This window comes from Theobroma cacao, chromosome 8 (assembly GCF_000208745.1).
Source record: "Theobroma cacao cultivar B97-61/B2 chromosome 8, Criollo_cocoa_genome_V2, whole genome shotgun sequence".
In the NCBI taxonomy this organism is placed as follows: domain Eukaryota; kingdom Viridiplantae; phylum Streptophyta; class Magnoliopsida; order Malvales; family Malvaceae; genus Theobroma; species Theobroma cacao.
The window spans coordinates 202,522-230,036 of record NC_030857.1 but is presented as its reverse complement, the minus strand read 5'-3'; the positions used below and the strand labels follow the sequence as shown (position 1 = coordinate 230,036).

Genomic DNA, 27,515 nt, shown 5'->3' with positions numbered 1-27,515 from the left:
TACAGACCTTATGTTAGAAAGGTGATCTTTATTTGGTAGATGAAAAGCTGTGAGTTGTGGTAGAAGAAAATATCAGATGGCAGGTTGCAAAGATATTTTGAAGCAGCTGTTGGAATTAAAACGCAACAAGCAGGAGTTGTTTTGATTTTACTGATATGTTTGTTAATGAAACGGTGTTGAAGTTTGTCGTTTTGTTTAGTTTCTTTTATATTTTATTGTTACGATGTCGTTTTGTATTTTTTTGTAAGGCTTTAAGCCAAGTTTGTTTTTCAGTTTGTTAATCTGGTTGCTGGGTACTGGTTTTCATGATGAGTGTGAGCTGAGTTAAGACTCGATTCATTTTGGTTTGAAAACCGTTGCTATTTTTGTGGATCTGGGCAGATTTTGAATTCAAAACTGCTCATATAAGTACTGAGTGATGTACTAAACAAAGTGTGGAATTTCAGAATACATTTTCTCATTACTCTGTTTAGAATTTTCTTCTACTTTCTCTGCTTCTCCTCTCTTATTCTGGATTTCATAAATACTTATAAAATCATACATGGTATCAGAGCTCTTATTCTTAAGGGACCTGTAATTTGATTGTTCATTCTTGAATGTATCTTCCTCAAATCTAGATGGCAACCACTGGTTTTAGTGTTGGTTCACCTCCTATTTTTTATGGAGTGAATTATCCCTTTTGGGCTGTGAAGATGCGAACGTACCTAAAGGCATTTGATCTGTGGGAGTCAATTGAGTCTGGTGAAGCTCCCGTGATGAGGCATGCCAATCCTACTTTGGCACAAATCAAACAACACAATGAAGATATAGCTAAAAGGTATAAAGCATTAATCTGTTTACAGTCTGCTATTTCTGAATCTATTTTTGCAAAAATTATGAATTATGAGGATCCTAAGGTTGTTTGGGATAGTTTGAAAGAGGAATACCAGGGTAGTGATCGAACTAGGACAATGCAAGTGTTGAATTTGTCTAGGCAGTTTGAGCTTATGAAGATGAAGGAGGAAGATAGCATTCAAGATTATACTGATAAATTGTTGAGATTAGTAAATGAGTTGAGGCAATTAGGAGAAGATGTGAATGATAAGAGAGTAGTGAACAAGATTTTGGTTGGTATTCCAGAGAGATTTGAAGCTAAAATCTCTTCTTTGAAAGATTCTAAAGATTTAACTAAAATTTCTATTAATGAACTGGTTGGTGCTTTGGTTGCTCAAGAGCAAATGAGAGCTCTCAAGTGTGAAGCTTCTGTTGAAAATGCTTTGGTTGCTAAGACCAAAGGCTTAAGGAGCAAGGGTGAGAGTTCTAAGAAGCCAAAACACAGTAAAGGAGGTGATGATAAGCAAGGGAAAATGAAGGACAAGTATCCTCCTTGTCCTCATTGTAAAAAGAGCAATCATACACCTAAATACTGCTGGTACCGACCTCATGTGAAGTGTAGAGGTTGTAATCAGCTTGGTCATGTAAAGAGGGTTTGCAAAGTGAAGAAGGTTGAAGGAGATAACAAAGCAGCAGTAGCTGAGGAAGTTACTGAGTTTGAGGAAGTACTGTTCATGGTTGAAGTTGATGTTGATTCAGCTAAAAGTGATACTTGGTTGATTGATAGTGGTAGTTCTAACCACATTACAGGAAATGAGAAACTGTTTAGTAAGCTTGATAGGAGTTTTAATGCCAAGGTGAAAATTGGTAATGGTATGTTTTTGAAGATACTTGGACTAGGTACTGTTACAGTGAAAACTCTAAAAGGATTGAAATCAATTTTTGATGTGTACTTTGTACCTGATGCACAGCAAAATCTGTTGAGTGTTGGTCAGTTGACTGATAACAAGTATGTGTTGTTATTCAAAGGTAAAGCCTGCACTATATTTGACAGAACAGGTGCTGAAATTTTGACAGTAGCCATGAAGAGCAGATGTTATCCATTGAATTTAATGGAAACTAAGCATAGTGCCTTATATGGTGAAGTGAATATGTCAGAATTGTGGCACAGGAGGTTTGGACATGTGAATTACAATTCACTTGTCAAGATGGCATCAGAAAATATGGTAGATGGATTTCCTGGTATACAAAGGGATTTGAAACTGTGTGATATTTGTTAGTATGGAAAGCAGTGCAGAAAGCCCTATCCTAAGGAGAGGAGGTGGAAAGCTCAGCAGAAATTGGAACTCATTCATACAGATCTCTGTGGTCCTATGAAAGAAGTATCTTTGAATGGTAGTAAGTATTTTTTACTTTTCATTGATGACTATACCAAATTCTGTTGGGTTTATTTTCTGGTGCATAAGTCAGATGCTTTGCAGCAGTTTGTCAAGTTCAGAAAATTAGTTGAGAACTTTGCAAAGCTGCATATTAAAACTCTGAGAAGTGATAATGGTTCTGAGTTTACTTCATCAGAGTTTGAGAAGTTTTTGGAGAATCTGGGAGTTAGGCATTAGTTGACTGTGACTTACAGTCCTCATCAGAATGGGACAGCAGAAAGAAAAAATAGAACTCTCTTGGAGATGAGTAGATGTATGCTGTTTCAAATGGATTTACCAAAGAGGTTTTGGGCTGAAGTAGTGAATGCTGCTAATTATATTTTGAATGTGACATGTACTAAAGCCTTAGCATCAAAAACTCTTTATGAACTGTGATACAATTATAAACCAACAGTGTCTCATCTTAGAGTTTTTGGTTGTGTCTGCTTTGTAAAGGTTGCTGACGAAAAGAGGTCTAAATTATATCCTAAGGCTCTACAAACAATTCACTTGGGATATAATGATTTTTTCAAGGGATATAGACTATTGGATGTGAAGTCTGAAAGGTTGTTTATAGGCACAGAAGTGACGTTTGATGAAGGGCAGAAATGGAATTTTGAAAAAAAATGTAGCTAAAAATGTTGATCTAGTTGAATTATCTAGCAAGTCAGTTGATGAAGAAGCTAGTGAGACTGAAGACATTGAAGATGAAAGGTTAGCAGTAAAGGGAACTAGATCATTAACTGATATTTACTGTAGATGTAATGTTACTGTGGCAGAACCTATTTGTTTTGCAGAGGCCAGTGCAGATGAAAATTGGAAGGCTGCAAAGGACACTGAAATGAGTATGATTTTAAAGAACAACACTTGGAATTTGGTTGATAGGCCAAAGGATCAGAATTTTATAGGTGTTAAATGGGTGTTCAGGACAAAGTTGAACCCAGATGGTACAATAAATAAGTACAAAGCAAGGCTAGTTGTAAAGAGGTTTGCACAAACTTATGGTATTGATTTTTTTGAAACATTTGCACCTGTTGCCAAGCTTGACACAATAAGATTACTTGTGGCATTATCAGCTAAGCAAGGTTAGAGGATAAGCCATCTTGATGTGAAATCTGCATTCTTGAATGGCATACTGATAGAGGACATTTATGTGGAACAGCCAGAAGGCTATGTTGTGAAAGGTTCAAAAACTAAAGTATGTAAGTTGGTTAAGGCTTTGTATGGTCTTAAACAGGCTCCACGAGCCTGGTATGATAAAGTTGACCAGCATTTCAGAAGTTTAGGGCTTGATAGAATTATAACAGAATCAACTTTGTATATTCAGAAGATTGATGATTTTGTTAAGCTGATAGTTGCATTATATGTTGATGACTTGTTAATAACAGGTCCAAATGAGAAGTATTTGATGAATTTTAAGGCTCAAATGATGTCTGTATTTGAAATGATAAACTTAGGATTAATGTCCTACTTTCTAGGCATGGAAGTTCAACAGAATAAAGGTGAAATCTGTCTACATCAGGCCAAGTATGCTCGAGACTTGTTGAAAAAGTTCAATATGAGTGATTGTAAGTTTATTCTTGCTCCACTTATTGTTGGTGTTAAATTCTGCAAGAATGATGGTTCTGGTGATGCAAATGGTCTGCTATATAGAAGCATGATAGGTTCACTGTTATACTTATCAGCTTCTAGACCAGACATTATGTATGCAACCTGTCTTCTTTCAAGGTTTATGCAGTCTCCATCACAGGATCATTTAAAGGTAGTTCAAAGAATTATTAGATATGTGAAAGGGACAGTTTATTTTGGTTTAAGATACTTGAAGGATGAAAGCTTTGAAGTTATTGGGCATAGTGACAATGATTGGGCTGGCTCAGTGGACGATTCAAAGAGTACAGGTGGTTATTGTTTTTTCTCTTGGTAGTGCAGTGTTCTCATGGAATTCTAAAAAGCAAGAAATTGTAGCTCAGTCATCTGTTGAGGCAAAGTACATAGTTACTGCAGCAGCAGCAAATCAAGCTCAGTGGTTGAGGAAAGTTTTGACAGATTTGGGAGTGGTTCTAACTAAGGGAATTCTTCTGAATGTCGATAATCAGTCTGCCATTGCTATAACAAAGAATCTAGTGCTTCATGGCAGGACCAAACACATTCGAGTCAAGTTTCATGCTTTAAAGGATGCTGTGAAGAACAATGAGGTTGAATTGCAGTACTGCTCAACTGAAGATCAGTTTGCTGATATTTTTACCAAGGGGCTTAATCGTGAGAGGTTTGAGTTTTTAAGATCTGGTTTACGTGTTCACCAAACTAAAGATCAAGGAGGTGTGTTAGAAAGGTGATCTTTATTTGGTAGATGAAAAGCTGTGAGTTGTGGTAGAAGAAAGGATCAGATGGCAAGTTGCAAAGATATTTTGAAGCAGCTGTTGGAATTAAAACGCAGCAAGCAGGAGTTGTTTTGATTTTACTGATATGTTTGTTAATGAAACGGTGTTGAAGTTTGTTGTTTTGCTTATTTTATTTTATGTTTTATTGTTACGGTGTTGTTTTGTATTTTTTTGTAAGGCTTTAAGCCAAGTATGTTTTTCAGTTTGTTAATCTGGTTGCTGGGTACTGGTTTTCATGATGAATGTGAGCTGAGTTTAGGCTCGATTCATTTTGATTTGAAAATCGTTGCTATTTTTGTGGATATGAGTATATTTTGAATTCAAAACTGCTCATATAAATATTGAGTGATGTACTAAACAAAGTGTGGAATTCCATAATACATTTTCTCACTACTCTGTTTAGAATTTTCTTCTACTTTCTCTGCTTCTCCTCTCTTATTCTGGATTTCATAAACACTTATAAAATCTTACACCTCATTGCATTAAACGTCTATAAATTCGGGAAAAAAAATCATAAAGTTCAAATCTTCCTGCTCTTTCTTTAAACCCCTGCATAGAACGATGAGGTTCTGCAGATGCTCATCGAGTGCTCTGTCATGGTTACTGTTCTTGTTATTAATTGGCAATGCAGGGTCAGAACCTGAAGGATACAAGACCTACATAATTCATGTGGACCATTCTCAGAAACCTTCAACTTTCTTAACCCACAAGTCATGGCATCGTTCCACCCTACAATCATTGTCCAAAGCTGTTGGCGATCAAAAATGCTGCTGTATTCATACAACCATGTCATGCATGGATTCAGTGCTAGGCTCACACCATCCCAAGTATCCAAAATCAAGAACTCTCCAGCTCATCTTGCCATACATGAGGAGTCTTTTGGCAAGCTGCTCACTACCCACTCTCCTAAGTTTCTTGGATTAAGGCATTCTTCTGGTTTGTGGCAAGGCCGACCCTTGGGTAAAGCCACCTAAGCAAGGGCTTTAGGCCCCTAATTTAGAAAAGCCCCAAATTTGGAAAGGTTCTATAATTTTATAATATAATTAATTATATTAAAATATATAAAAATAATTAATAATTAATAAATTTATCTATTTTCTCACTTTTCTAATTATGTGGTTAATAAATTTTAATTTCTATCATTTCTTAATTTCTAGAATGCTATTAATTCTCAATTATTTCTCTTATTTCCAATCAATTAACAGTCATATGTATATAATCATCTCCAACAGTTTTTTTTTTACTTATTTCTCCTATTTTCAATTAACATATTTAATAAATTTCAACAACTATTTTTTTATATAAAATCAATTTTTTTTTTCAATGTATAATATCTATTTTGGCATTCTTCTTTTCTCATTTGCTCTTTCTTCCTTCTTCTATTTAACTTCAATTTTCCTTCAAAGAATAGATAAGAAGTCGGTTATGTTATTATCTTTATAAAACCGTGAATCATATTTACGGTGTGTAATAAGTATTCAACAATTAAGTACTATTGTTTTAATATTTATAGATTTTTTATTTTAATTTAGAATTTATATCATATTATTATATTATCTTTATTTTATGTGATAGTTGATTTATTTAAATTAAAAATTTTGATTGATGATTTATATTAATTATTTAAAAAATCTATGATAGTCGCTTTAGGTTTTTAACTTTATTGGGCCGCCCTTGGTTTGTGGCCTTCTTCATCATATGGTGAAGGTGTGATCATTGGTCTCATTGATTCAGGTGTTTGGCCTGAGAGTGAGAGTTTCAATGAAGAGGGATGCCACCAATCCCTCAAAGATGGAAGGGAAAGTGTGAGAATAGTACGAGTAGCCCTCTTCCTTGCAACAAAAAGCTTATTGGCGCGCGTACATATATCAAAGCATTCCAAGCAAACAACTCGAAGGAAGCAGACAATTCACCAAGAGATTTCCTTGGACATGGAAGACACACAGCATCCATTGCTGCGGGTAACCATGTACCTGGTGCAAGTCAATTTGTATACGCAAAGGGCATAGCCAGAGGAATGGCACCTCGTGCACATCTTGCCATGTACAAGGTCGCAAACTCAGAAGATATTTCTGAAAGTGATGTTCTTGCCGCTATGGGCCAAGCAATTGCAGATGGCGTAGATATCATGTCACTGTCTCTTGGTTTCGAGCAGACGCCATATTTCAAAGATGTCATAGCTATAGCTTCACTTTCAGCTAGTAAGAAGGGGATTGTTGTTGTCTGTAGTTCTGGGAATCAGGAAGCATATAATTCTACAAGGAATGCCGCACCATGGATTACAACCGTAGGTGCTGGTACACTTGACCGAAGTTTCAGTGCAACAGTGACTCTAGGAAATGGATTAACCTTCGAAGGGGAATCAACTTTTCCTGAGAGTGTCCTAATATCAAATGCATCTTTATACTATGGAAAAGGTGATTCTAGGAAAATAACGTGCGAGTCATTAAACAAGAATGAAACTGCTGGAAAGGTAGTCTTGTGCGATTACGCAGGAATTACCATCATTTCGAAGCAAATATGGAAATTTCAGGGATAGGAAGAGTTCAAGATCTGCTTAACATTTGGGGGGAGGCTACTAATATAAACGATTGAGTCTGCCCAGAGTCTGCTTCTGTCTCACCTGTTCCTACAGGAGTGAGGCAGAGGACCTTCTTTAAGGGTGAATTTTTTCTTTTTTGGCTGTAGGCATTGAATAGGTTTGTTGGCTTAACAGGGGAACGTCTTTCAATTCTTTTAAACCTTTGAACCCTGTGTTGATGATTAGGTTAAGCTGTGTTTTCTAATTGTTCATTGAAGGTTGGTGTATAGGGTCTTTTTGCAGGTGTGGTTTTTTGCTCACCTGGGTGTTGAAAACGATTTTGTATGAGTATACCCCTTTATTTTGTATGGGGCATACTAGGCAAAATCTCTGTAAAGAGAGGAACTTTTGTTTCCTTTTCTTCTGAATAGTATGGAAATTTCAAAAAAAAAATTTCGAAGCAAATAAATGAGCTTTACAGGATAGGTGCAAATGCAGGTATAATCGTGGCAGATCAAATCCCTTTTGGTGCTTTAGATGATCTCAGCATTCCCACCCTAGTCCTGCCTACTTCTTCCGGAGCTTTGGTTAGAGAGTATGCTATGGGTGCACGTATTAAAGCAGTAGTGAAAACCATGAGGTTTGTGCTCACAAGTTTGGGTACAAAACCGGTACCACAAGTGGCTGTTTTCTCTTCAAGGGGACCAGATCCAATCAACCCTGCTATTTTAAAACCAGATGTTTTTGCTCCAGGGGTCGACGTGCTGGCTGCAGTCCCACCATTTCCAAAATCAAGAATCGGCGACTATGCGTTGGTGACAGATTATGCATTCAAATCAGGCATATCAATGGCAGCACCCCATGTTGCTGGAGTGGCAGCTTCACTGAAAGCTGTGCACCTTGAATGGAGCCCTGCAGCCATCCGATCAGCTTTGATGACCACTGCCTATACCATCAACAACAATGGAACTACTTTGACAAATCAATTTTATGTTTCTCCTGCAACACCTCTAGATTATGGGGCAGGTCATATCAACCCGAATAAGGCATTGGATCCTGGACTCATTTATAACATGGATATACAAGATTACATCCATTTCCTGCGCGGCTTAGGCTACAATGACACGGAGATGAGAGCTGTTCTTAGGCAAAGTCAATGGAACTGCACCCAAAAGAAAACCGACCTGAACTATCCATCTTTTTTGTTTTTTGAAATTTAATAATATATTGAAGCCAGAGAGAGATAAAAATCCTCACCTCTGGAAGTGCAAAAGAAAATTCATGGCTGTCACTCTCTTAATCATGAGAATAACAACCCAGAATCTCCTTCAAAAGTTCACCTAAAACACTATACAAAAACCAGGGAACTCAAGGCTCCTGTACACGATAAAAAGCTCCCAAGAGCTCCCCTACAACATGGGGTATCCCCATACCTCCCATAACCCATTTACAAAAGGATAAATTCACACAATTCAATCACTTTTCAAGCATCTGCAGCCACGCCAGAAACCCTCCTTCCTCTAAAAGGTGCCACCAGCTAATTATGCCCCCTAACAGACATTGTCCCCTGAAAATGCTTTCCAGCTAGTTCCAGAGCTCTGATGATATCCCCTATCCATCTTTTGTTGCCATATTTAATGACGAAGCCAGCTCTCCAAAGGTAAAGAATTTTTCCAGGGTGGTTACTAACGTGGGAGATGATCAATCAGTTTACCAGGCAGTTGTAAGAAGTTCTACTGCGATGACAGTTAGAGTAGAACCGAACACTCTGACATTCACGAAGAAATATCAAAAGCTAAGTGTTATGGTGAGTGTAGAGGTTGATGGACCAGCTCCTCCTTGGAGTTATGGTTATCTCAAGTGGACTGATCAACGCAATCACACAGTTTCAAGTCCTATAGTGGTCCTGATTTCCTGACGTGAATTTCTCTGTTTGAACCATTATCTCTACCAAAGATTAAGGGCATTGATAAGTTCTACTTGCTTCTATTCTGCCTTTAATCAATCGTGATTGTTGGTTTTGTGTGTTGCCACTTGATGTGTCATTAATGGTGAAACAAAATTCAGGGGGGTTGGGTGCGTTTTTTTCTTTTTGTAAAATAAAGTCATTAGTTTATGCATAAAAGATTGTGATCAAACAGTAAATTAACATTAGCAACATTATGCGAAAATTTTATGCTTGTATTAATATTTAATTGGTGCTTTTCAAAAAACAAAAATAATTGAAACCTTAATCGATTTATAAATTAGTTGGCATTGCAAAACTGAAGGTTCCATTTTATTTGAACCGTACGTAGACCTGAGAAATTTTGATAAAAGTATTTTAATCACTTAAAATAAATATTTAGTCGGTCAAATAAATTCATTAAGTTATAATCTTAAAAAAATGGTTTGGATTAATTTCCATTTAAAGTCTAACTAAATTGTAGTAATTGGCTCAACATTACACATTAGGGTTACTAAAACCATTTATGAACCACTAATAATATATAAAGTAATCTTTGAATCTCAATAGTCAACCAATTTCACAGAAAAGACACCCCACCTAATCAAATTACCAAGTTACATAAACTTCTCCTTTACCACATAGAGACATTGTTTTGAAGATCTGTTGGATTACTCCATTCTAGATCAAGTTATTTTCATGTTATCCATATTTTACTTTTAGAGAGTTCCAATCACAAGATTATTTTCTTGTACACTAACATTACATAGAGAATTGTACCCATCATCTAATTTAATAAAAATTGAATAGAATACTTCATTTATGTCTCTTTTTTTAGAAGCAGAATAGAATTCATTTAGTGTTTCATTTATGTTTGAACACCAAAGTAATTTGTATGTACCTCATAAATTTTAAATTCTTTATCATCTTTTTAACATTTACAAGTTTTATTATAAAAAAAATTAATTCTCTAATCTTATATGGAATATCCAAGCGTAATAATGATTAAAATTTTGTTTGAAAAAATAAAAGAAAATATTTATTTTATATATATATATATATATATATATATATATCCAAATTCCCATAATATTTTTTGGCATCCTTTATTTATTTATTTATTTATTGGTATTGACAAAAACACATTTATTATTTACTAAGACATTAACGGTTTCTTCTGTGAAATAGAAAAAATTAAGCCAAATGATCAGTTTCTTAATGATTAACGAAGCACTATTAGCTGAAACAGAGTCCCTTTCATTTCATGGAAGCTACCGGAAAAGAAATTCGTAAAGGACAAAAATTGAGATTCCGACGAGACCATAATCAAACCAATAGAAAAGCCAAACATAATCCAACCAGTCTTATATGTGGTTGGAGTTAACATTCGTGAGCAAAACTTAGGAGAAATCGACACATAAAAGAAATCGAACGTGAAGCCAAACTGACTTGGATTTAACGTCGTGCAATTAACAATGTCTTTTTGTTCCATTTCTTACATCTATATATGTGGGACAGACAACCATCAAACTCAGACCTTCCTAGTCTATTAGCCCTCATCTGCAAGACTTGAAAGATGAGACTACGCAATTACCACCTCCGCATTCTATCATTGCTACTGTTTTTCTTATTTGGAGTCAACAATGCAATGCCAGAACCTGAAAAATACAAGACGTACATAGTCCACATGGACCATTCACGTAAACCTTCATCTTTCTTGACCCATGAATCTTGGCACCGAGCCACCCTGAGATCATTGTCAAAACCGGTTGATGACAAAGACATGTTGCTTTATTCATACAACCATGTCATGCATGGGTTCAGCGCTAGGCTCACACCATCTCAAGTATCAGAACTCAAGAAATCTCCGGCTCATGTTGCCACACGCGAGGAGGCATTTGGCAAACTGTTCACCACACACTCCCCCGAGTTTCTTGGATTGAGGCATTCTTTTGGGTTGTGGAATGCGTCATCATATGGTGAAGGTGTGATCATAGCACTAATTGATTCAGGAGTTTGGCCAGAGAGTGAGAGTTTCAATGAGAAAGGTATGCCACCAATCCCTACCAGGTGGAAGGGCAAGTGCCAGAATAGTACAAGGAATCCTTTTCCTTGCAATAGAAAGTTGATTGGTGCCCAAACTTTTATCAAAGGAAGCCAAGCTGCTGGTATAACAGATTCGCCAGACGATTCACCAAGAGACTTTCTGGGACATGGAACACACACATCATCCACAGCTGCAGGTAACCATGCACCAGGTGCAAGTCAATTTGGATATGCAAAGGGCATAGCTAGAGGAATTGCACCTCGTGCACACGTTGCCATGTACAAAGTCTCATCAGGACCATTTATTGTAGAAAGTGATGTTCTTGCTGCTATGGATCAAGCGATTTCAGATGGTGTTGACATCATGTCACTATCTCTAGGGTTTCAGCAAACACCTTATTTCCAAGATATCATAGCCATTGCTTCTCTTTCAGCAATTCAGAAGGGGATTGTTGTTGTTTGCGCTGCTGGGAACGATGGAGCACAAAATTCTACACATAATGCAGCACCATGGATTACAACGGTCGGGGCTGGAACACTTGATCGGAGTTTCACTGCAACAGTGACTTTAGGGAATAACCTAACCTTCGAAGGAAAATCAGAGTTCCCAGAACGTGTTCTAATTCTTGACACACCTTTGTACTATGGCAAAGGTGATTTTAACAAAAGAATATGCAACATTAGCATTGAATAAGAGCGAAGTCTTTGGAAAGGTGGTCATCTGTGACAACAGTAACAGGGTTAGCATTTTTGACCAAGCGACAGAGCTTGCAAATGTTGGTGCAGTTGCAGGTATACTCATGGCAGATTGGACCCCTTTTGGTGTTGATGGACTCAGCATTCCCAGCTTGGTTTTACCAACTTCTTCTGGTGCTTTGATTAAAAAGTATGCTATAGGGGCAGCTGGTGAGGCAGCGGTGAAAATCATGAGGTTCGTGCTCACAAGCTTCGGCACGAAGCCAGCGCCACAAGTGGCTGAGTTCTCCTCGAAAGGACCAGACCCTGTCAACCCGAACATTCTAAAGCCAGATATTATTGCTCCAGGGGTTCAAGTGTTGGCTGCATTCCCACCATTAATTCCAGTCGGAGAAATAGGCAACTATCCAGTGGCCTCAGATTATGCATTATTATCAGGCACATCAATGTCTGCTCCTCATGTTGCTGGAGTGACAGCTTTGCTGAAAGCTGTTCACCCTGAATGGAGCCCAGCAGCGATCCGATCAGCTTTGATGACCACGGCAGATACCATTGACAACAATGGAACCACTTTGACAAACGAACTAACTAACCTTCCTGGAACACCTCTAGAATTTGGGGCAGGTCATATCAATCCAAATAAAGCCATGTCTCCTGGACTCATCTATGATATAGATTGGCAAGGGTACGTTGATTTCTTATGCGGCCTAGGCTATAATGACGCGGAGATGAGAGCTATTCTTAGACAAAGCCAATGGAATTGCAGCCAAGAGGGAACAGACCTAAACTACCCATCCTTCGTTGCCATATTTGGCAAAAACGGTAGCTCTCCAAACGTAAAAAACTTTACCAGGGTGGTGACAAACGTGGGAGATGACCAATCAGTTTACCAGGCAGTTGCAGAAACTCCCAATGGAATGTCTATTAGAGTAGAGCCTGGCACTCTAACTTTCACAAAAAAATATCAAAAGCAAACTTATGTTGTGAGTGTAGAGATGGACAGTAAGGCTCCTCCAGTGGCCTACGGTTATCTGAAGTGGATTGATCAAAATAACCACGTCGTCGCAAGCCCCGTGGTGGTCCTGAATTTCTGACGAACATGCTTAGCTTAATTATTTATCTCTAAATCCTCTGATTGTGTTTACTTCTTGCTTCTTATAGAATAACTCCCCAATATTTAAGTTTAGAGATGGCTATTGGACGGGTTAGGTCAAATTTGAATAAGGTCATTTCATATTTAAGTTTTTTCGAGAGTAAAGATCATTTCAAATTCAAATTATTAAATTTTTTAAAATTAAATTAAATTAAATTTGAATGAATTATTTGAATTTAGATAATTTTAAATTAATTTTTTGAATAGTTCGGATTTGATTGATTAGATTCAAATTATTTTTTTTTTATCTAATCGAATTAGAACGGAATAAATTATCAAATTGAGTTTTTAACTTTATACTTTTCAAAAAAAAAATCGCAATCTTTAACTTGATGGTCCAATAATTTATTAAATTTGGGTGTAAACATTTAAATATAGCTTCTAAACTAAAAGATAAGAAAAAAAATACTAAAAAGTAAACAAATATATTCAACAACTCTAATAGGACTTTAAAATATATATGATAACAAAGGCTTGTTTGTGACCAGGCTCACGTTGTCATCAAAGCTTAAGGCTGAGTACATGCATCCAAAAAGTGATTCCATGCTACCTAGAAAACCTCGAAATATCCTCATCATCTTCCCTATCTACCTCAACTATTTAAAGAATTAGGTTTCTTAAAGTTAAACTCATCTTTCACTACAGTGAACTGGAATGGCTGCTGCTATTGCTGCCAAGGATCATTAACGCAACCCCAAGAACTTGAAAGTGCCAAAGCCTACATCATTCCTGAATCTTTTACTATATATTTGTTTTGATCTTTTTTCTTTTTTTTTTCTTTCTGTTTGATACATAATCAATACAACAATTCAATCTGAGATTTATATAGCTTGATTGTAACAAATAATATTCCAGAACTTGGCTTTAAGCATCAGATTGGTCTTTGCTATTGTCTTTTGGCTGTTGCAAGATTACATAAAATGACCAAACAGACAAAGGGCGAAAGCAGAAGAAAAGGGAAAGGAAATACCTTAGATTTATTTGCAAATGACTGATGAGGGAATTTATAGTTTAACAGATGGGGAAAGAACTCCTCTGGAAGATGAAGAAAGCTGAAAGCGAAAATTCGTTAATATTCTTTTACAAGTTAGTATAATTTACAGATGAAGGAAGGAGTAGAATATCTGCATCATAAGACAAACATATGACAAGCTAATAAAAGCATTAAACCTGTTGGAGTTCTTAAAAAAGAGAAAGAACATGAAAACGGAAACAAACTTCACTGCAACTTCATTAATAGCTGATATATATTTATATTACATAGAAACCCACTTAAGTTAAACTAAATCTAGTTACAACTTAACTAGCCATTATCACTAGAAACCATGGTGATCATTATGATTTTGTGTACAAAATGACAGAAAACAGCAGACATATTTTGACAGAATTGTGGCTGTGACATCTCAATGCCTGGTCACGTCTTTCATACTCAAAAGTCCACCTCCTATTTGTGGTGTCAAAAAATATCTTCAACTTGACTGTCAAAGTATCTTCTACATGATCTCAATAGTCTAACAAAACCAAATGAACCAAACAAAACTCTGTCTGAGAAGCTAACAAAAATAAATGAAAAAGACCCAACCTGTCTCATGTAAGGTTGAAGTTAACGTTTGTGAAGATACCATGGGAATTTGACACATAGAAAAAATCAAATATAACAGACATACAAACTTGAAGTTAACGTCCTGCAATTAACAAAGCTGTTGCGTTCAGCATTTATAGATGTGAGATCACAAAACCATCAAGTTCAAATCTTTACTGGTCTTCTCCTCTTTCAGTAAAACAATGACTGGAAGGATGAATTTCTACAGCTACTCACTCTTTGTTCTGTCATGGTTACTTTTGTTATTGTTGCTTGAAATCAATAATGCTATGTCAGAACCTGAAGAATACAAGACATACGTAGTCCACATGGACCATTCTCATAAACCTACTTCATTCTCAACCCATGAGTTATGGCACCGGTCTACTCTTAGATCATTGTCAAATCCTGTTGATGATGAAGAAAAGTTGCTTTACTCTTACAACCATATCATTCATGGCTTTAGTGCTAGGCTCACATCCTCTCAACTATCTGAAATTGAGAAATCTCCAGCTCATCTTGCTACATATCAGGAGTCACTTGGCAAGCTATTCACGACACACTCCCCGGAATTCCTTGGACTAGAACATAACTCTGGCTTATGGCCGGCTGCATCATATGGAGAAGGTGTGATCATAGGTGTCTTTGATACAGGAATTTGGCCGGAGAGTGAGAGTTTTAATGACAAGGGAATGCCACAAGTACCACAGAATTGGAAGGGAAAGTGTGAGAATGGCACAGCCTTCAGCCCTTCAGCTTGCAACAAAAAACTCATTGGAGCTCGATCATTTAGCAAAGGAATCCAAGCTGCTGAAGGAAATATCTCCAAGGAATTAGACTATGACTCACCAAGAGATTTTGATGGGCATGGAACTCACACATCATCAACAGCTGCAGGTAATCATGTACTTGGAGTGAGTCACTTTGGGTATGCAAGAGGCACAGCGAGCGGAGTAGCACCACATGCACATGTCGCCATGTACAAAGTCATGTGGGAAACAGATTCAGGAAATAGTGCAGCAAGTGATGTATTAGCTGGGATGGACCAAGCAATTGCAGATGGCGTTGATATCATGTCACTATCTCTTGGTTTCGACCAGACACCTTATTTCAACGATCTAATTGCCATTGCTTCTCTTTCGGCGGTTGAGAAAGGGATTTTTGTTGTTTGTGCTGCTGGAAATGATGGAGCTCGTAATTCAACATACAATGGAGCACCCTGGATCACAACCGTAGGGGCTGGCACACTTGATCGCAGTTTCACTGCAGCAGTAACTCTAGGTAATGGGGTTACTTTTGAAGGAACGTCATACTTCCCGGAGAGCATTTACATTACCAATACACCACTATATTATGGCAAAGATGATGCAAACAAAGCAATATGCTACATGGAAGCTCTGGATGCAAAAGAAATTGCTGGAAAGGTAGTCGTATGTGACAACAGCAGCAAGATTGACATTTCTAGTCAAATGGAGGAGCTTGACAGAGTAGGTGCTTATGCAGGAATATTTATGACAGACAGATCAACCTTAGATCCAGAAGACTACTACATTCCTAGTCTGGTTCTGCCAACAAGTTCTGGAATGTTCGTAAGAGAGTATGCAAAAAATGCAAGTAAGGCAGAGATAAGAAGCATGAGGTTCCTGTTTACAAGTTTGGGTACAAAACCAGCACCCCAAGTGGCTGATTTCTCTTCGAGAGGACCAGATCCAGTCAACCCAACTGTTCTTAAACCTGATATTATCGCTCCAGGAGTTGATGTGTTGGCAGCAGTAGCACCAAATAGGCCTTTCACAGAAACAGGTAACTATAAGTTCGTGACAGACTATGCCTTATACTCAGGCACATCAATGGCAGCACCCCATGTTGCTGGTGTGGCAGCTTTGTTGAAAGCTGTTCACCCAGAATGGAGCCCAGCAGCCATCCGATCAGCTATGATGACCACTGCATATACTAATAACAACAACGGAACTGCTTTGACAAACCAGTTTCTTGACCTTCCTGGAACACCTCTAGATTATGGAGCAGGTCACATCAACCCAAATAAAGCCATGGATCCTGGACTTATCTACGACATTGAATTCCAGGATTACATAGACTTCCTGTGCAACCTTAGCTACAATGACGCGCAGATGAAAGCTGTTCTTAGAAGAAGTCAATGGAATTGCAGCCGAGAGAGAACTGAACTAAACTACCCATCTTTTATTGCAATATTTAGCAAAGATGAAAGCTCTCCTAAAGTAAAGAACTTTACCAGGGTTGTGAGTAATGTAGGAGATGACAAATCCGTTTATCAGGCAGTTGCAACAACTTCTAGTAGAATGACAATAAAAGTAGAGCCTTCTACTCTAACATTCACAGAGAAATATCAGAAGCAGAGTTTTGTTCTGAGTGTAGAGATCGATGGAGAACCTCCCAAGGTGGTTTACGGTCATGTCAAGTGGATTGATCAATATTCTCACATAGTATCAAGCCCCGTAGTGGTCCTCCTCAACTTCTAGGTAAGACCTTCTATGTATATATATTCAAGACACTATGAATCAGGAAATGAATGTCTGGTTATTACCATAATAACTTCAGGCTTTGAATGAACCAGAAATCTGAAACACTGCAGACTTGTACCAATCACACGACAAAGATACATCAGTATTTCTCGAATTAACAATTCTACAATGGGGTCAAACTGACCAAGAATTAGACGAAAATTTCCCAAGTAATTCCAAAAAGATCATATTAAAGTAGTAAATAAAACTAAAGGCAAAACGAGAAAAAGAAAAATTGAGCTTAGGAATCATAACTGACTTATCTCTAAGGTGGGAGGGCGGAGCTCGGGAAAGTAGAAGAGAATTCAAGCTGTTAAGACTAGTGTATGACAGGTGTCATTATAAGCGTGCAGTTGTACTCCCCAAATGGTGGCTGGAACAGGTCACCTTTCCGTTGACCCAAACGGCCGGTACAACAATACAATGCAACCATAAAGCCGAAAAGGCCCATACCCAGTCCATTTGTCAAAAGCAAAAACCCAACTATAGTGTTAATAACTTGACTATGGTTTTTTTTTTATTATTTAAAATAGTTATTATAATCTTGTATTTATAAATTTTAAAACGTTACTGCTTGATTACCTCTAAATTTATATTATTATTATTATTATTATTATTATCATTGTCATCATTCCATGCATCCCAATGCTGGTAGGTTTGACGTCTATGACTCCTTATCTCTGTGTATTAAAATAGATGATCAAATCCCAATGAGATTCAAACATTAATTATTCAAAAAGAAACGCTGGAGAAAGAAGACATCAAAAAGTACATCAAGCAAAAGGACGTTTGTTGGGACAATTCCTGCAGCAAAAGCGAAGTTTCTTCAATTAACGATAATGATCAAAATGGGTCCAAAATGGAGCCTTCTCATATACAGCCAAACCCGGAATCCCCATATTTGGTAGAAATGTGATATGAAATTTGAACTTTTTATGTTCCCAAAAGGGTTCTTAACAAGCATTGCCAGGCAAGGCTATGGGCCGGCTGACAAGTCAATTTTGAAGAAACAGTCAAAAAGAAAAGAGTTTCAAAATTTAAAGCCACCAAATCAGGAAATGAGCGCCCAGCACGAGTGGGAACCAAGGGCCTAAACAGGAAAGACTGAAAGCCCCTTCAAACCACACATAAGAAGAGGTCCAAATCCAATGGTTCCAAGCTCTTCTGTACACCTTTAGCTGTCAAGCTTTTCTCCTGTCGCAAACAAAGCCCCCACTCCCTTTAAAAACCCCGAGGAGCAGGGCAATGCTTAGAGACTCATGTGAGCTGTAGGACCCAAATGTCAACATTCACCCCCCACCAAAACTTCGTACAAAAGGTATCTGTCTTTAATCGTTTCTAATCATGGGGATTTTGTGTTCAAAGTTCATGTTTGTGCCCATACTAATGAAATCCACCCGCCCTTTATGCCAGCAACAGCTTCTGCAACAATATACTGATGTAGTTTTTTGTCGCCTGTCGGCAATTATGATTACAAAAGAAATGAACAGTAGATTTATGTTTATAAATTGGGCTTTGCATTTGTTCCTTGTTTGATTCAAGTCATTCAATGACCCTAGCTACAATAGAGAATTATCAGATTATCCACCGACACTACAATTTGATGATTTGGTGATAAGCCAAGAAACCTAATAAATTCATATCACCATATGAAACTCTGTAGGAAGAAACAAATTACATGCATCTATATTATAGCCAATGGCACACTGAGCTTGGCATAAAATCCCAAATAATCTACAAAAGAAAAAAAAATTGCATTTCAAGACAACATGAATTTTGCATATACACAGGGCAGAAGTGGTGTTTGCCTGAGCTGGCTCTCAATGAAAGTAATAATTAGCTAAACAAGATGTGTCAATTCACCTTAACCTGAGTTTTCGAGGCTATTGCTCCTCCGATTCTTGTTTTCTCCATAGTGATCTATTAGTTTGGGCACCACTCTCATACCCACTACTGTCACCTGATTCATTTACACGTTTGTCTGTCAATCTATCCCTTGCACCATCTTGTGGCATGCGAATATTTTCCCGACCGGCTCTGCGGTCCTGGAATTTAAATGCAGAATGAAAAACAGAGCTGATACATAACAATCTATAAAGAAAAGCACCAAGTGGTAGAATAACATCAATACATTTAGGCAAGATTTGATTTTGCAACACAGTCCGACTAAATTATCAAATAATTGGTCCTAAAGGAACATGGGTGCTTTATTTTAAGTAATATAAAAGTATATTTCATTTCCCAACGAAAGTTGCTAATCACATCTTGATTTTCTCATCAATAACAACAATAACAATGAGACAGTTTACATGCTCAATTTACATCTTTGCTAACCCCAGCAATTCTAAGATATGATTCATTGCGTTAAATTGACCAATATATATTGCCTTAAAAAATATCTAGGTCAAGAATATGGAAGCAAGAGTTGTAAGACCAAATCTACCATAAACCAGTTTGTCTAGGAAATGCCCTCCATAAACTAAACAACCAAAAGCATGGGGATGTAATAAAAACACGCATTCTGGAGATAATGATGTTACTAACATTAGGTACAAGCATCAATAATCAACTGTCAACTTACATCTCTAAATGGAAACTCATCAGCCTCAAGCATATGAATTACATGCCCCATCTTTGGCCTTTTCTGAGCATTTGGGTCTACACAGCGTAAAGCGACTAAAAGGGCTCGCTTCAGTGCTCTTGAAGAGGGCTTTACTGGTAACCTTGGATCCAAAACACCCTCTGCATTCCGGTTGGTAACCATTGTTTTGAGCCACTCGACCAGATTTACCTGAAAGTTGAAACGACTTACATACATTCAAAAGCAAAAGGACCAAGAAAAGCCATCTAGAATTGATCATATGACAACATTTTCAATTGACTTAATTAATGCCTATAAACCTCTCCTTGAGGACGACTGTAATCCACTGGATTTCTTCCAGAAATTATTTCCATAAGAAGAATACCAAAGCTGTATACGTCACTTCTCTCATTTAACATGCCAGTGCTAGCATATTCTGGAGCCACATATCTACAAAACAGAGCGAGTGGTAACTGCTCAGCCATGGCTAGATCATAACACTAAACAAACAAGAAGATTTTCACAAAGAGAAGTTCAACCAACCCAAATGTTCCCATTACACGAGTCGTAACATAACTCCTTTCCGAGCCCAAGAGCTTTGCTAGGCCAAAGTCAGATACTTTCGGATTCCACTGCTTATCAAGCAAAATGTTGCTTGACTTGATATCTCGATGAACAACCTTAGGCTCAAGTCCCTCATGCAGATATGTCAATCTAAATCAAATTTCAGTTGTTACAGACAACAACGTTGTAAGCAATCGAAGGGGAGAAAACTAAGGAGAATTTAAGCTCTGTACCATTTTCAATCAACTAAAAATTTACCCTTTTGCAGTTCCAAGCACTATGTTCATACGGATCTCCCATGTAAGAGGACTGCAAGGCCCAACATCTCCATGAAGCCATTGTTCTAAATTCCCATTGTCAACGTACTCATAAACAAGCATCCTATAACCACCAAATTAACATGTTAACAAATCCATGCATGATGCTGAAATTTAGCAATTCATAAAAGTTGGAATCTTTACATAAAATTCAAACTTGCAACGCTGCAAATTAAGATCAAATGCAACAAATAACAGAGTCAGTAAGTAAGCACCTCTGAGCTCCTTCCGCACAATAACCAAGTAACCTCACCAAATTCTTATGCCGTACGCGTCCAATTGCTTCCACTTCAACCTTAAACTCCTTTTCCGCCTGACCCCTAAAGAGAAATACAAGAATAACCCAAAATAAAACTCAATTTTTCCCAACACAAAACTCCATGCAACACTGCCTCCTCTTATTTCTCAAGAAATTACACTCATCCGACAAATGTTTCAAAAACTGCCAAATAACCTCAAATATCAGCCAAAAAATCAAAGATACAGCTTTCTTTTACCTGTTATTTAGCAGATTCTTGACAGCAACCTTAGTATTATCTTCCAAAACGCCACGATAAACAATTCCATAACCACCTTCACCAATCACATTCTCTGCAGCAAATCCATTAGTAGACTCCTCAAGCTCTCTCAAAGTATACCAATGTCCCCACCCCAAGTGAGGAACTTCCATGACCGCCATCCGCTGATCACCAGACCGGACCTCGCCCGACCCATTTTCCGACCCGGCTCCACCCTCCGGATACGCAATCCGACGATCCTTCCCTATCTCAATGTGAATTCTGTTGCGCCCAGAAACAGGGCTGCTGTCTTCTTCTGCGTGAAGAACCAAGACAGGCTCGGATTCTGGAAGTGGGTCCGGGTTTGGAGTTTGGTGAAGCTTACTGTCCGGATTAGAATGCCGAGAAGGGTCGACCCGGATTTCCTGAATCTCTTTAGAAACATTGGGGATAGTAGAGTTATGAGTGGACTTAACGTTGTTGTTGCTGCTGGTGGTGGCTTTGTTTTGGCGTTTAGAAGTGAACCAAAGGGAGATAAGGAAGAGAACAATGACTATAGCAGCTCCAACGCAGATTCCAAGGACAACCCATAAACGCAAACCGAAAATTGATGTGCGTTTTGAGAGCCGATCGTTTAAGAAGGAATAATCAGACATTACTTGTGTTGTCTTTTCTTCTTCTTCTTCTTCTTCTTCTTCTTCTTTCTAGTTACTTGGTTTTTGTTTCTTTTGCGTTGGGAAAAGGGGTCAAATTCAGGTAATTGTTTTTGTCAAGAAATGAAGAAGAGTAAAGCGAGAGAATGAGGAGTGGAACTGTTGGAAGGGATGATGAATATATGAGGTCATTGAAGAGAGAGAAAGCAGTGTAAACAGTGCGGAGTAGAGTGGGCTGTTAGAAGAGAGTGAAAGAAAAAGAGAGCAGCAGCTGGCATGATGCGACTTATAGAATTACGAGAGGCAAAAATTGGGGAACCCCCCACTCAAGTTTTAGTGGCTTATTTAATGATCTAATGTTAATCTTGGCATAGTGGGAAATCCAATTGTAGCCAAGCTTATTTTCATGTCAAGCTTTTTATATACTGTGAGTGGATCATGATATAGACATTTATCTTTATAACTAGCAAATTTATTGACAATAACGTAGTATAATACTAGTATAATTTTTTATTTGCACTAAATGATTGTATAATCTTGAATTAAAAGAGTTAATTATTTGTGATAATGAGTAGTACAATTCTTTTTTATATGCATACGATGAAGGGAGAATTCAGATTTGGGATGATGATTTTGGAGTTTTTGTGGGGCTTATTTCTTCATGTGAGTAGATTAATGAAAGAGGAAAAGAAATGGGAAGATGAGAATTATTCAGTTTAATATTTTAGGGTTTAAATATTTTTGGTTGTGTGTAGGAAGGAAGGTGACTTAGGTGAGCTTCTTTGACTTTGGCTTGTGGACCTGCTGATTCGCTTTTAAATAGAGATTCTTGGTCAGTCAGGTATTTAAATTTTCTCACTAGAATTATTCTCATCCTTAATTTATTGCATTTCTTTGTTACACTCGTTTCCCTGCAAGAAGTTAAACCAAGATTATAGGTTTTTTTTACCCCTTTATTTATAAAATAAACGATTACTTAATCTCTTTTTATGTCTTGTTTGTCAATTGTCGTGCATGGTACATGGCATGCAAATGGGGTTACATCAAGTTGGGCTAACTTTTGGGTCCAGCTCCTGAAATGGGTCGTTCATGCCAGCCCATCGACCATCACCGGAATGTTCCACGCCTGGAGGGGTGGCTCCATCTGTCAATTTATCAGTTCGGCAGTCAATCTGCCGGTTTTTACAGTTCGCGGTCATCAAGTGGTAGTTATCTCCTTTCCTCCTTGTTTTGTTACGGAGCGCTATATTACTGTATTACTATCTCATCTTACAAGAACATAAGACAAAATTAAACTTTGCCGTGCCTTTTTCGCGAGGCACATGCAAAGGTGTTTTCAAGGGTGAAGTTACCTGTCTGATCATCTATATGCTGCATGAATGTTTGCTGTCAACATGATGAGCTAAAAGAGCAAGAAATACTTGGCTTTCCCTTGAGATGTTGAATGTTCGATTGATTTGTCACATTGGGAGAAGTCATGATTCCTACCTCATGTGCCTCCATTAACTAACCCTTTGCCCTTATATACGAAGCAACGGAGACCATGTACAAGGTGCAAGCGAAAGGCTGTTCAAAGGGTCCGCCAGGTTTCCCCCCCTGACAGCGAAATTACTCCGACGGCGTTCACATCAAGTCCATGATGGTTAAAAATATGATTTCGGGGTCATGCTCAAATGTCACTGATGACACTTGTCTCATGATTTCAATGCCTCGATTGTTAGGTACGGTAGTTAAGCAAGGCCAAGAATTTGTTAGCTTTTTTTGGGTTGCTTTGTTCCTTCTACTTTTGAAAAATTTAGAGATGTTTTCTTCGAACATACACAGGAACCCCCATGTGGAGTTTTGGCATCATTTTTGCATTTATTATGCAGCAACAGGGAGGGAAAGAGAAGGAGAAGAAATTAATGATTTTGACGATTGTGTTTCAGCCACGTTGTGATGTTCACCATGAGATTGCAAAAGGAGAATGATAAGTTAGCAATGCGCGCGACAGACTTCCTCATCATGTGGCTTCAATAATGTCCCCAGACTTCAAGGCCAAGCTTAAATTATATGTACTCTTTTTCTCTATTTACAATAGTTCATTTTGGGGATCATATTCCTCAACCCGGAGTTCAATTAGATTTCCATTTCAATGCGAGAATTATTGGCAAGGTTCCCAAATATATCAGCACAAGGAAGGTAAAAACCTAAGGCGATGAAATAGTATTGTTAAACTGAACTCTTTTATACTTTTTTTGTATTCTACATATTTACATCATCAAAATTTCAGTTTGGAGGTTTAATTATTGCTGAAAACGATTTGTCCGGCCCCAATAGCAGTGGATTTGCAGCGGATAGAAGCTTTCCTGATCAATTTCCTGTAGCCAAGGCTGACTTGGATTATTCTAGCCTGTGGGGATCCCTGAGTAATTCAAAAGAATCACCCTTTTTACTGCAATGGAAAGTATACTGACCATACATTATGTTGAGATATATTATAGCATTAACATGACAGGAGCCATAAGTTCATCTCTCCTGCAGCCAGCTTAAATGTCTCCTCCACCGACACTGCCTCCGAAAATTGGTCAGACGCTCCATCAGCCTAATCGACGGAATCCAAAAAACCCCATATTGTCAGGGAAAGTATTTTAATATGGCAGACATGATTCTTATTGTATATGAACGCATCAATTACATCTTTCTTGAAGAGCAGATCATTGAAGTGTGATACTAAAACCTGCAGGATTGTCTATTTATGGCGTTTCGAATTTCAATGGTAAGCTTAAGAAAAGAGTTCTCACAGCTGTCTTCTAAAATTTAAAGAAAAGAATAAAGAACCATTTTAGCCGATATTTCTGTATCTTTATTCAATGTGCCATGGAGACAAGGACCATGGTTTCTTTCTATTGTCTTCATCACATTTACTTTTATTTACCTCTAGGTTTTGCAACCATTAAAGCCTAATGGAATAGCATATAAAGTTACTCATGGAATATTACAGGCATTATAATTACAAGTTTTCATTCCATGTATCCAAAAGATGAGCAATGTCAGAATGAATAAATCATGCTATTAATTATATGTCTGGTAAAATCTGCCATTAATAGCAAGTAATTCTAACCAAAATTTTCTCTACTCCACCTATTAATTACAAATTAATATACTACTAAGATACTACACGGTATCCCTAGATGAAAAATCATTCAACTTTTAAGAGGCCAAGTTTCTCAGGAGTATACTTACATGGACGTGGATCATGTACATGCTACGATACTGATCCGAGGAAATGTGAGCAGACACCACCTCCAACTGATGCTTTTCTAGTATGTACATGATGGTGGTTAATACCCCTGGCTTCCTTGGTGAACAGACACTGACTTGTGCATCATCCCCACACATATTAATGACAACATTTGGAGAAAACCATGTCTGAAAGCAGGCTGGAGATATCGGGGCTGGAAATGTTTGAGACACATCTGTGGTCATTGGATAGTTATTTGATGGTCCCTGATCCGCCAAGAATGCTTCCCTTGATTCAGGAACTTGCATCTGCGATGTGATTATCGATGATTGGTCATAATCAACCATTGTTGCACTCCTTAGTTTCTCAAGCTTTTGTTTTTGAAGCGTTTGGAGAGTCTGTTGAAGGTTCTTGATGTACGTTACTGCTTCATCAACAATAGTAGACTTGTCTGCCTGTACAAGATTAAAGATTAAACAGTTTGGTTAATAGCATTTATCACCAGTACCAGTAGTCCTATTTGCTTAAGTTCTTTCCATCCATATTTTGAAACCCAAAAATGGGAACTACAAATGCAAAACTAGTTCAATCCCAATGCAATCAAATAAATGCAATGTCATATCCAAATATACTACCTCTCATGCCAAAAGAAAAAAAATAAAACAGAAAGTTATAAATTTAAGTATGACAGTCTGTTGTATTTATGGTTGTCTGCAACATGTTGGTGCCTTTTATATATTAATTTCAGAGGAAGAAATCAAAGCAAGCTCCTTAGGACATACAATAAGAATTAGCTCTCTTGGACTAGAATAGATTGTAAAGTTTAAAGAAATCAGGTGTCCTAGAATGGAAACCTGTACATGCAAGACATGAGTCCGGTTCTGATGCAATTTAAAATAGACATGCAATGATTCGATATTCTATCTGAACATATATATATACTAGTCTAGTGAATTTTATTTCTGTCTTTCTGGAACTATAAAGCGAGTTGATTAGACTTCCCAAACACAATTTTAAGAATGGTTTGTTCTATTTATCGATGGGTCTACCTGCTATACATTTAATGTATCGTGTACCAAGATAGCAGACATTTTCAGATTAAGAGACCATAGAATAACATTTATCAGGAACGTAGTTTATAAGAGCACAGAAGAACCCTAATGCAACTCTGGAAGAGAAAGCCGTGTTCTGCCAAGCTTGCACCATATATATGGTCAAGGGCAAGGCTATAAGCTCTTACACTACTTTCATACCAGGAATTGCCCTCTATATCTTTAGTTTGTCATTAGCAACGTTCTTACAAAAACAATCCAAATGTATTCTAACATTGAAGTTTATGGAAAAGTGAGAAGAACTTTCATCACATTTTCTTTTTGAGAACCCAAAGTAATCAAAAGCTGAACATGAACAGTTTCCAGGAAAACGAATTTTACTTTAGAGAATTCTATCAGAAAGGTTAAGAACAAGAGGCAGTTATATAATACAATTACTTCTTTCGAGAGATTAAAATTAAACAGTATCTTTTGTAATCAAGATACCAAAATTCCTTCTTCTTTTTTTTCTCTCGGAGTAAAACCTTCATGCAAGTGATGAAAGTTGGATATAGATATCATGGAAAGCAAATTGTCTTCTTTCATCTCCATTACGCCAAAAGTTTTTTCAATCTTATATAAATTATTACCTTAGCAGGAAGTTGAGGAAGCAAAGCATGAAGACTAGAGAACATATTCCTCATCTTCTTCCTCCTTTCTCTTTCGGTCCATATATGCATCTCATGCACGGATTGATCACCAGCATCACCACAAACCTTAGCCTTTCCATTTTTGAAGCCTCCTTTTCTACTTCTCTTCTGACCCCCCTGTGCTACGGCTACTGTGCCCATCTCCATATCTATATATGGGCTATTAGAGCTTGAATTATATGGTTTCATTACCAAACTTGTTCTTCACTACCACAACCACAATTCCCCGGGCCTGATGAATCAACCAGGAAAAGAAGTGAAAAAGAAGCCAAAAGAGAATGGTTTATCACATTTATTTTTGCTTGCAGAGATGGGTGAGTTTTGTACATTTATAATATGGAGAGGAAGTTAAAACTTACAAGAAAGTTTTGTAAAAGGCACAAAAAAGGTCGCAAAAGTGTAAAGGAAGATGATGAAATGGGCTCGTAAGGAAAAAAAGGACCAAAATACAATCATGAGACGATGCCGTTAATTTGGCGTCCAAACAAAAACGGAAGCTAAGCTCTTTGTTCTGTTGTTCGCTGAAAGATTTCTCAAGTGGGGCCCCGATATTATAGACTTGCAGCATCGTCACCCTCTTCTTCCCTTTTATCTACGACCCTGACCTTTCCAAATTTTCATCATAGGAAATGAAATAGAGGCAAGGGCTAGTTGTAAATGGCAGGTGTTGCAAATGTGGGTAACGTAGGGGGTGATGAAGAACCTGTGGGGCAGCAAGATATTAGATGCCCAGACGCGTCAAGCAAGACAAAGTAAAGAAAAACAAAGTTGCAATTCCGGATGGAGCTTTCCATCTGTCTTGTTTGGTCAGCATGGTAAGTATTTCAAGCAAACTAATGAT

General features: G+C 37.6%; 3 protein-coding genes and 2 pseudogenes across 3 annotated transcripts; 3 read left to right on the top strand and 2 right to left on the bottom strand.

Annotated features, from left to right (window-relative positions):
• On the top strand, positions 5,174-9,120 carry LOC18591169 (annotated as a pseudogene).
• LOC108662998 lies at positions 10,655-12,914 on the top strand (annotated as a pseudogene).
• LOC18591168 (subtilisin-like protease SBT1.7) lies at positions 14,198-17,147 on the top strand. The gene has a single exon (XM_007017129.2). It carries the CDS (start codon positions 14,759-14,761, stop codon positions 17,054-17,056), a length of 2,298 nt encoding a protein of 765 aa, XP_007017191.2. The 5' UTR covers positions 14,198-14,758; the 3' UTR covers positions 17,057-17,147.
• On the bottom strand, positions 18,599-21,965 carry LOC18591167 (probable serine/threonine-protein kinase At1g01540). Its single transcript, XM_018126290.1, has 7 exons — positions 21,058-21,965; positions 20,776-20,880; positions 20,502-20,624; positions 20,223-20,393; positions 20,000-20,129; positions 19,680-19,889; positions 18,599-19,143 (listed from the first exon to the last, which is right to left on the bottom strand). Exons 1-7 carry the CDS (start codon positions 21,711-21,713, stop codon positions 18,982-18,984), a joined length of 1,557 nt encoding a protein of 518 aa, XP_017981779.1. The 5' UTR covers positions 21,714-21,965; the 3' UTR covers positions 18,599-18,981.
• On the bottom strand, positions 23,970-26,978 carry LOC18591166 (transcription factor bHLH95). Its single transcript, XM_007017127.2, has 3 exons — positions 26,615-26,978; positions 24,936-25,388; positions 23,970-24,294 (listed from the first exon to the last, which is right to left on the bottom strand). Exons 1-3 carry the CDS (start codon positions 26,861-26,863, stop codon positions 24,196-24,198), a joined length of 801 nt encoding a protein of 266 aa, XP_007017189.1. The 5' UTR covers positions 26,864-26,978; the 3' UTR covers positions 23,970-24,195.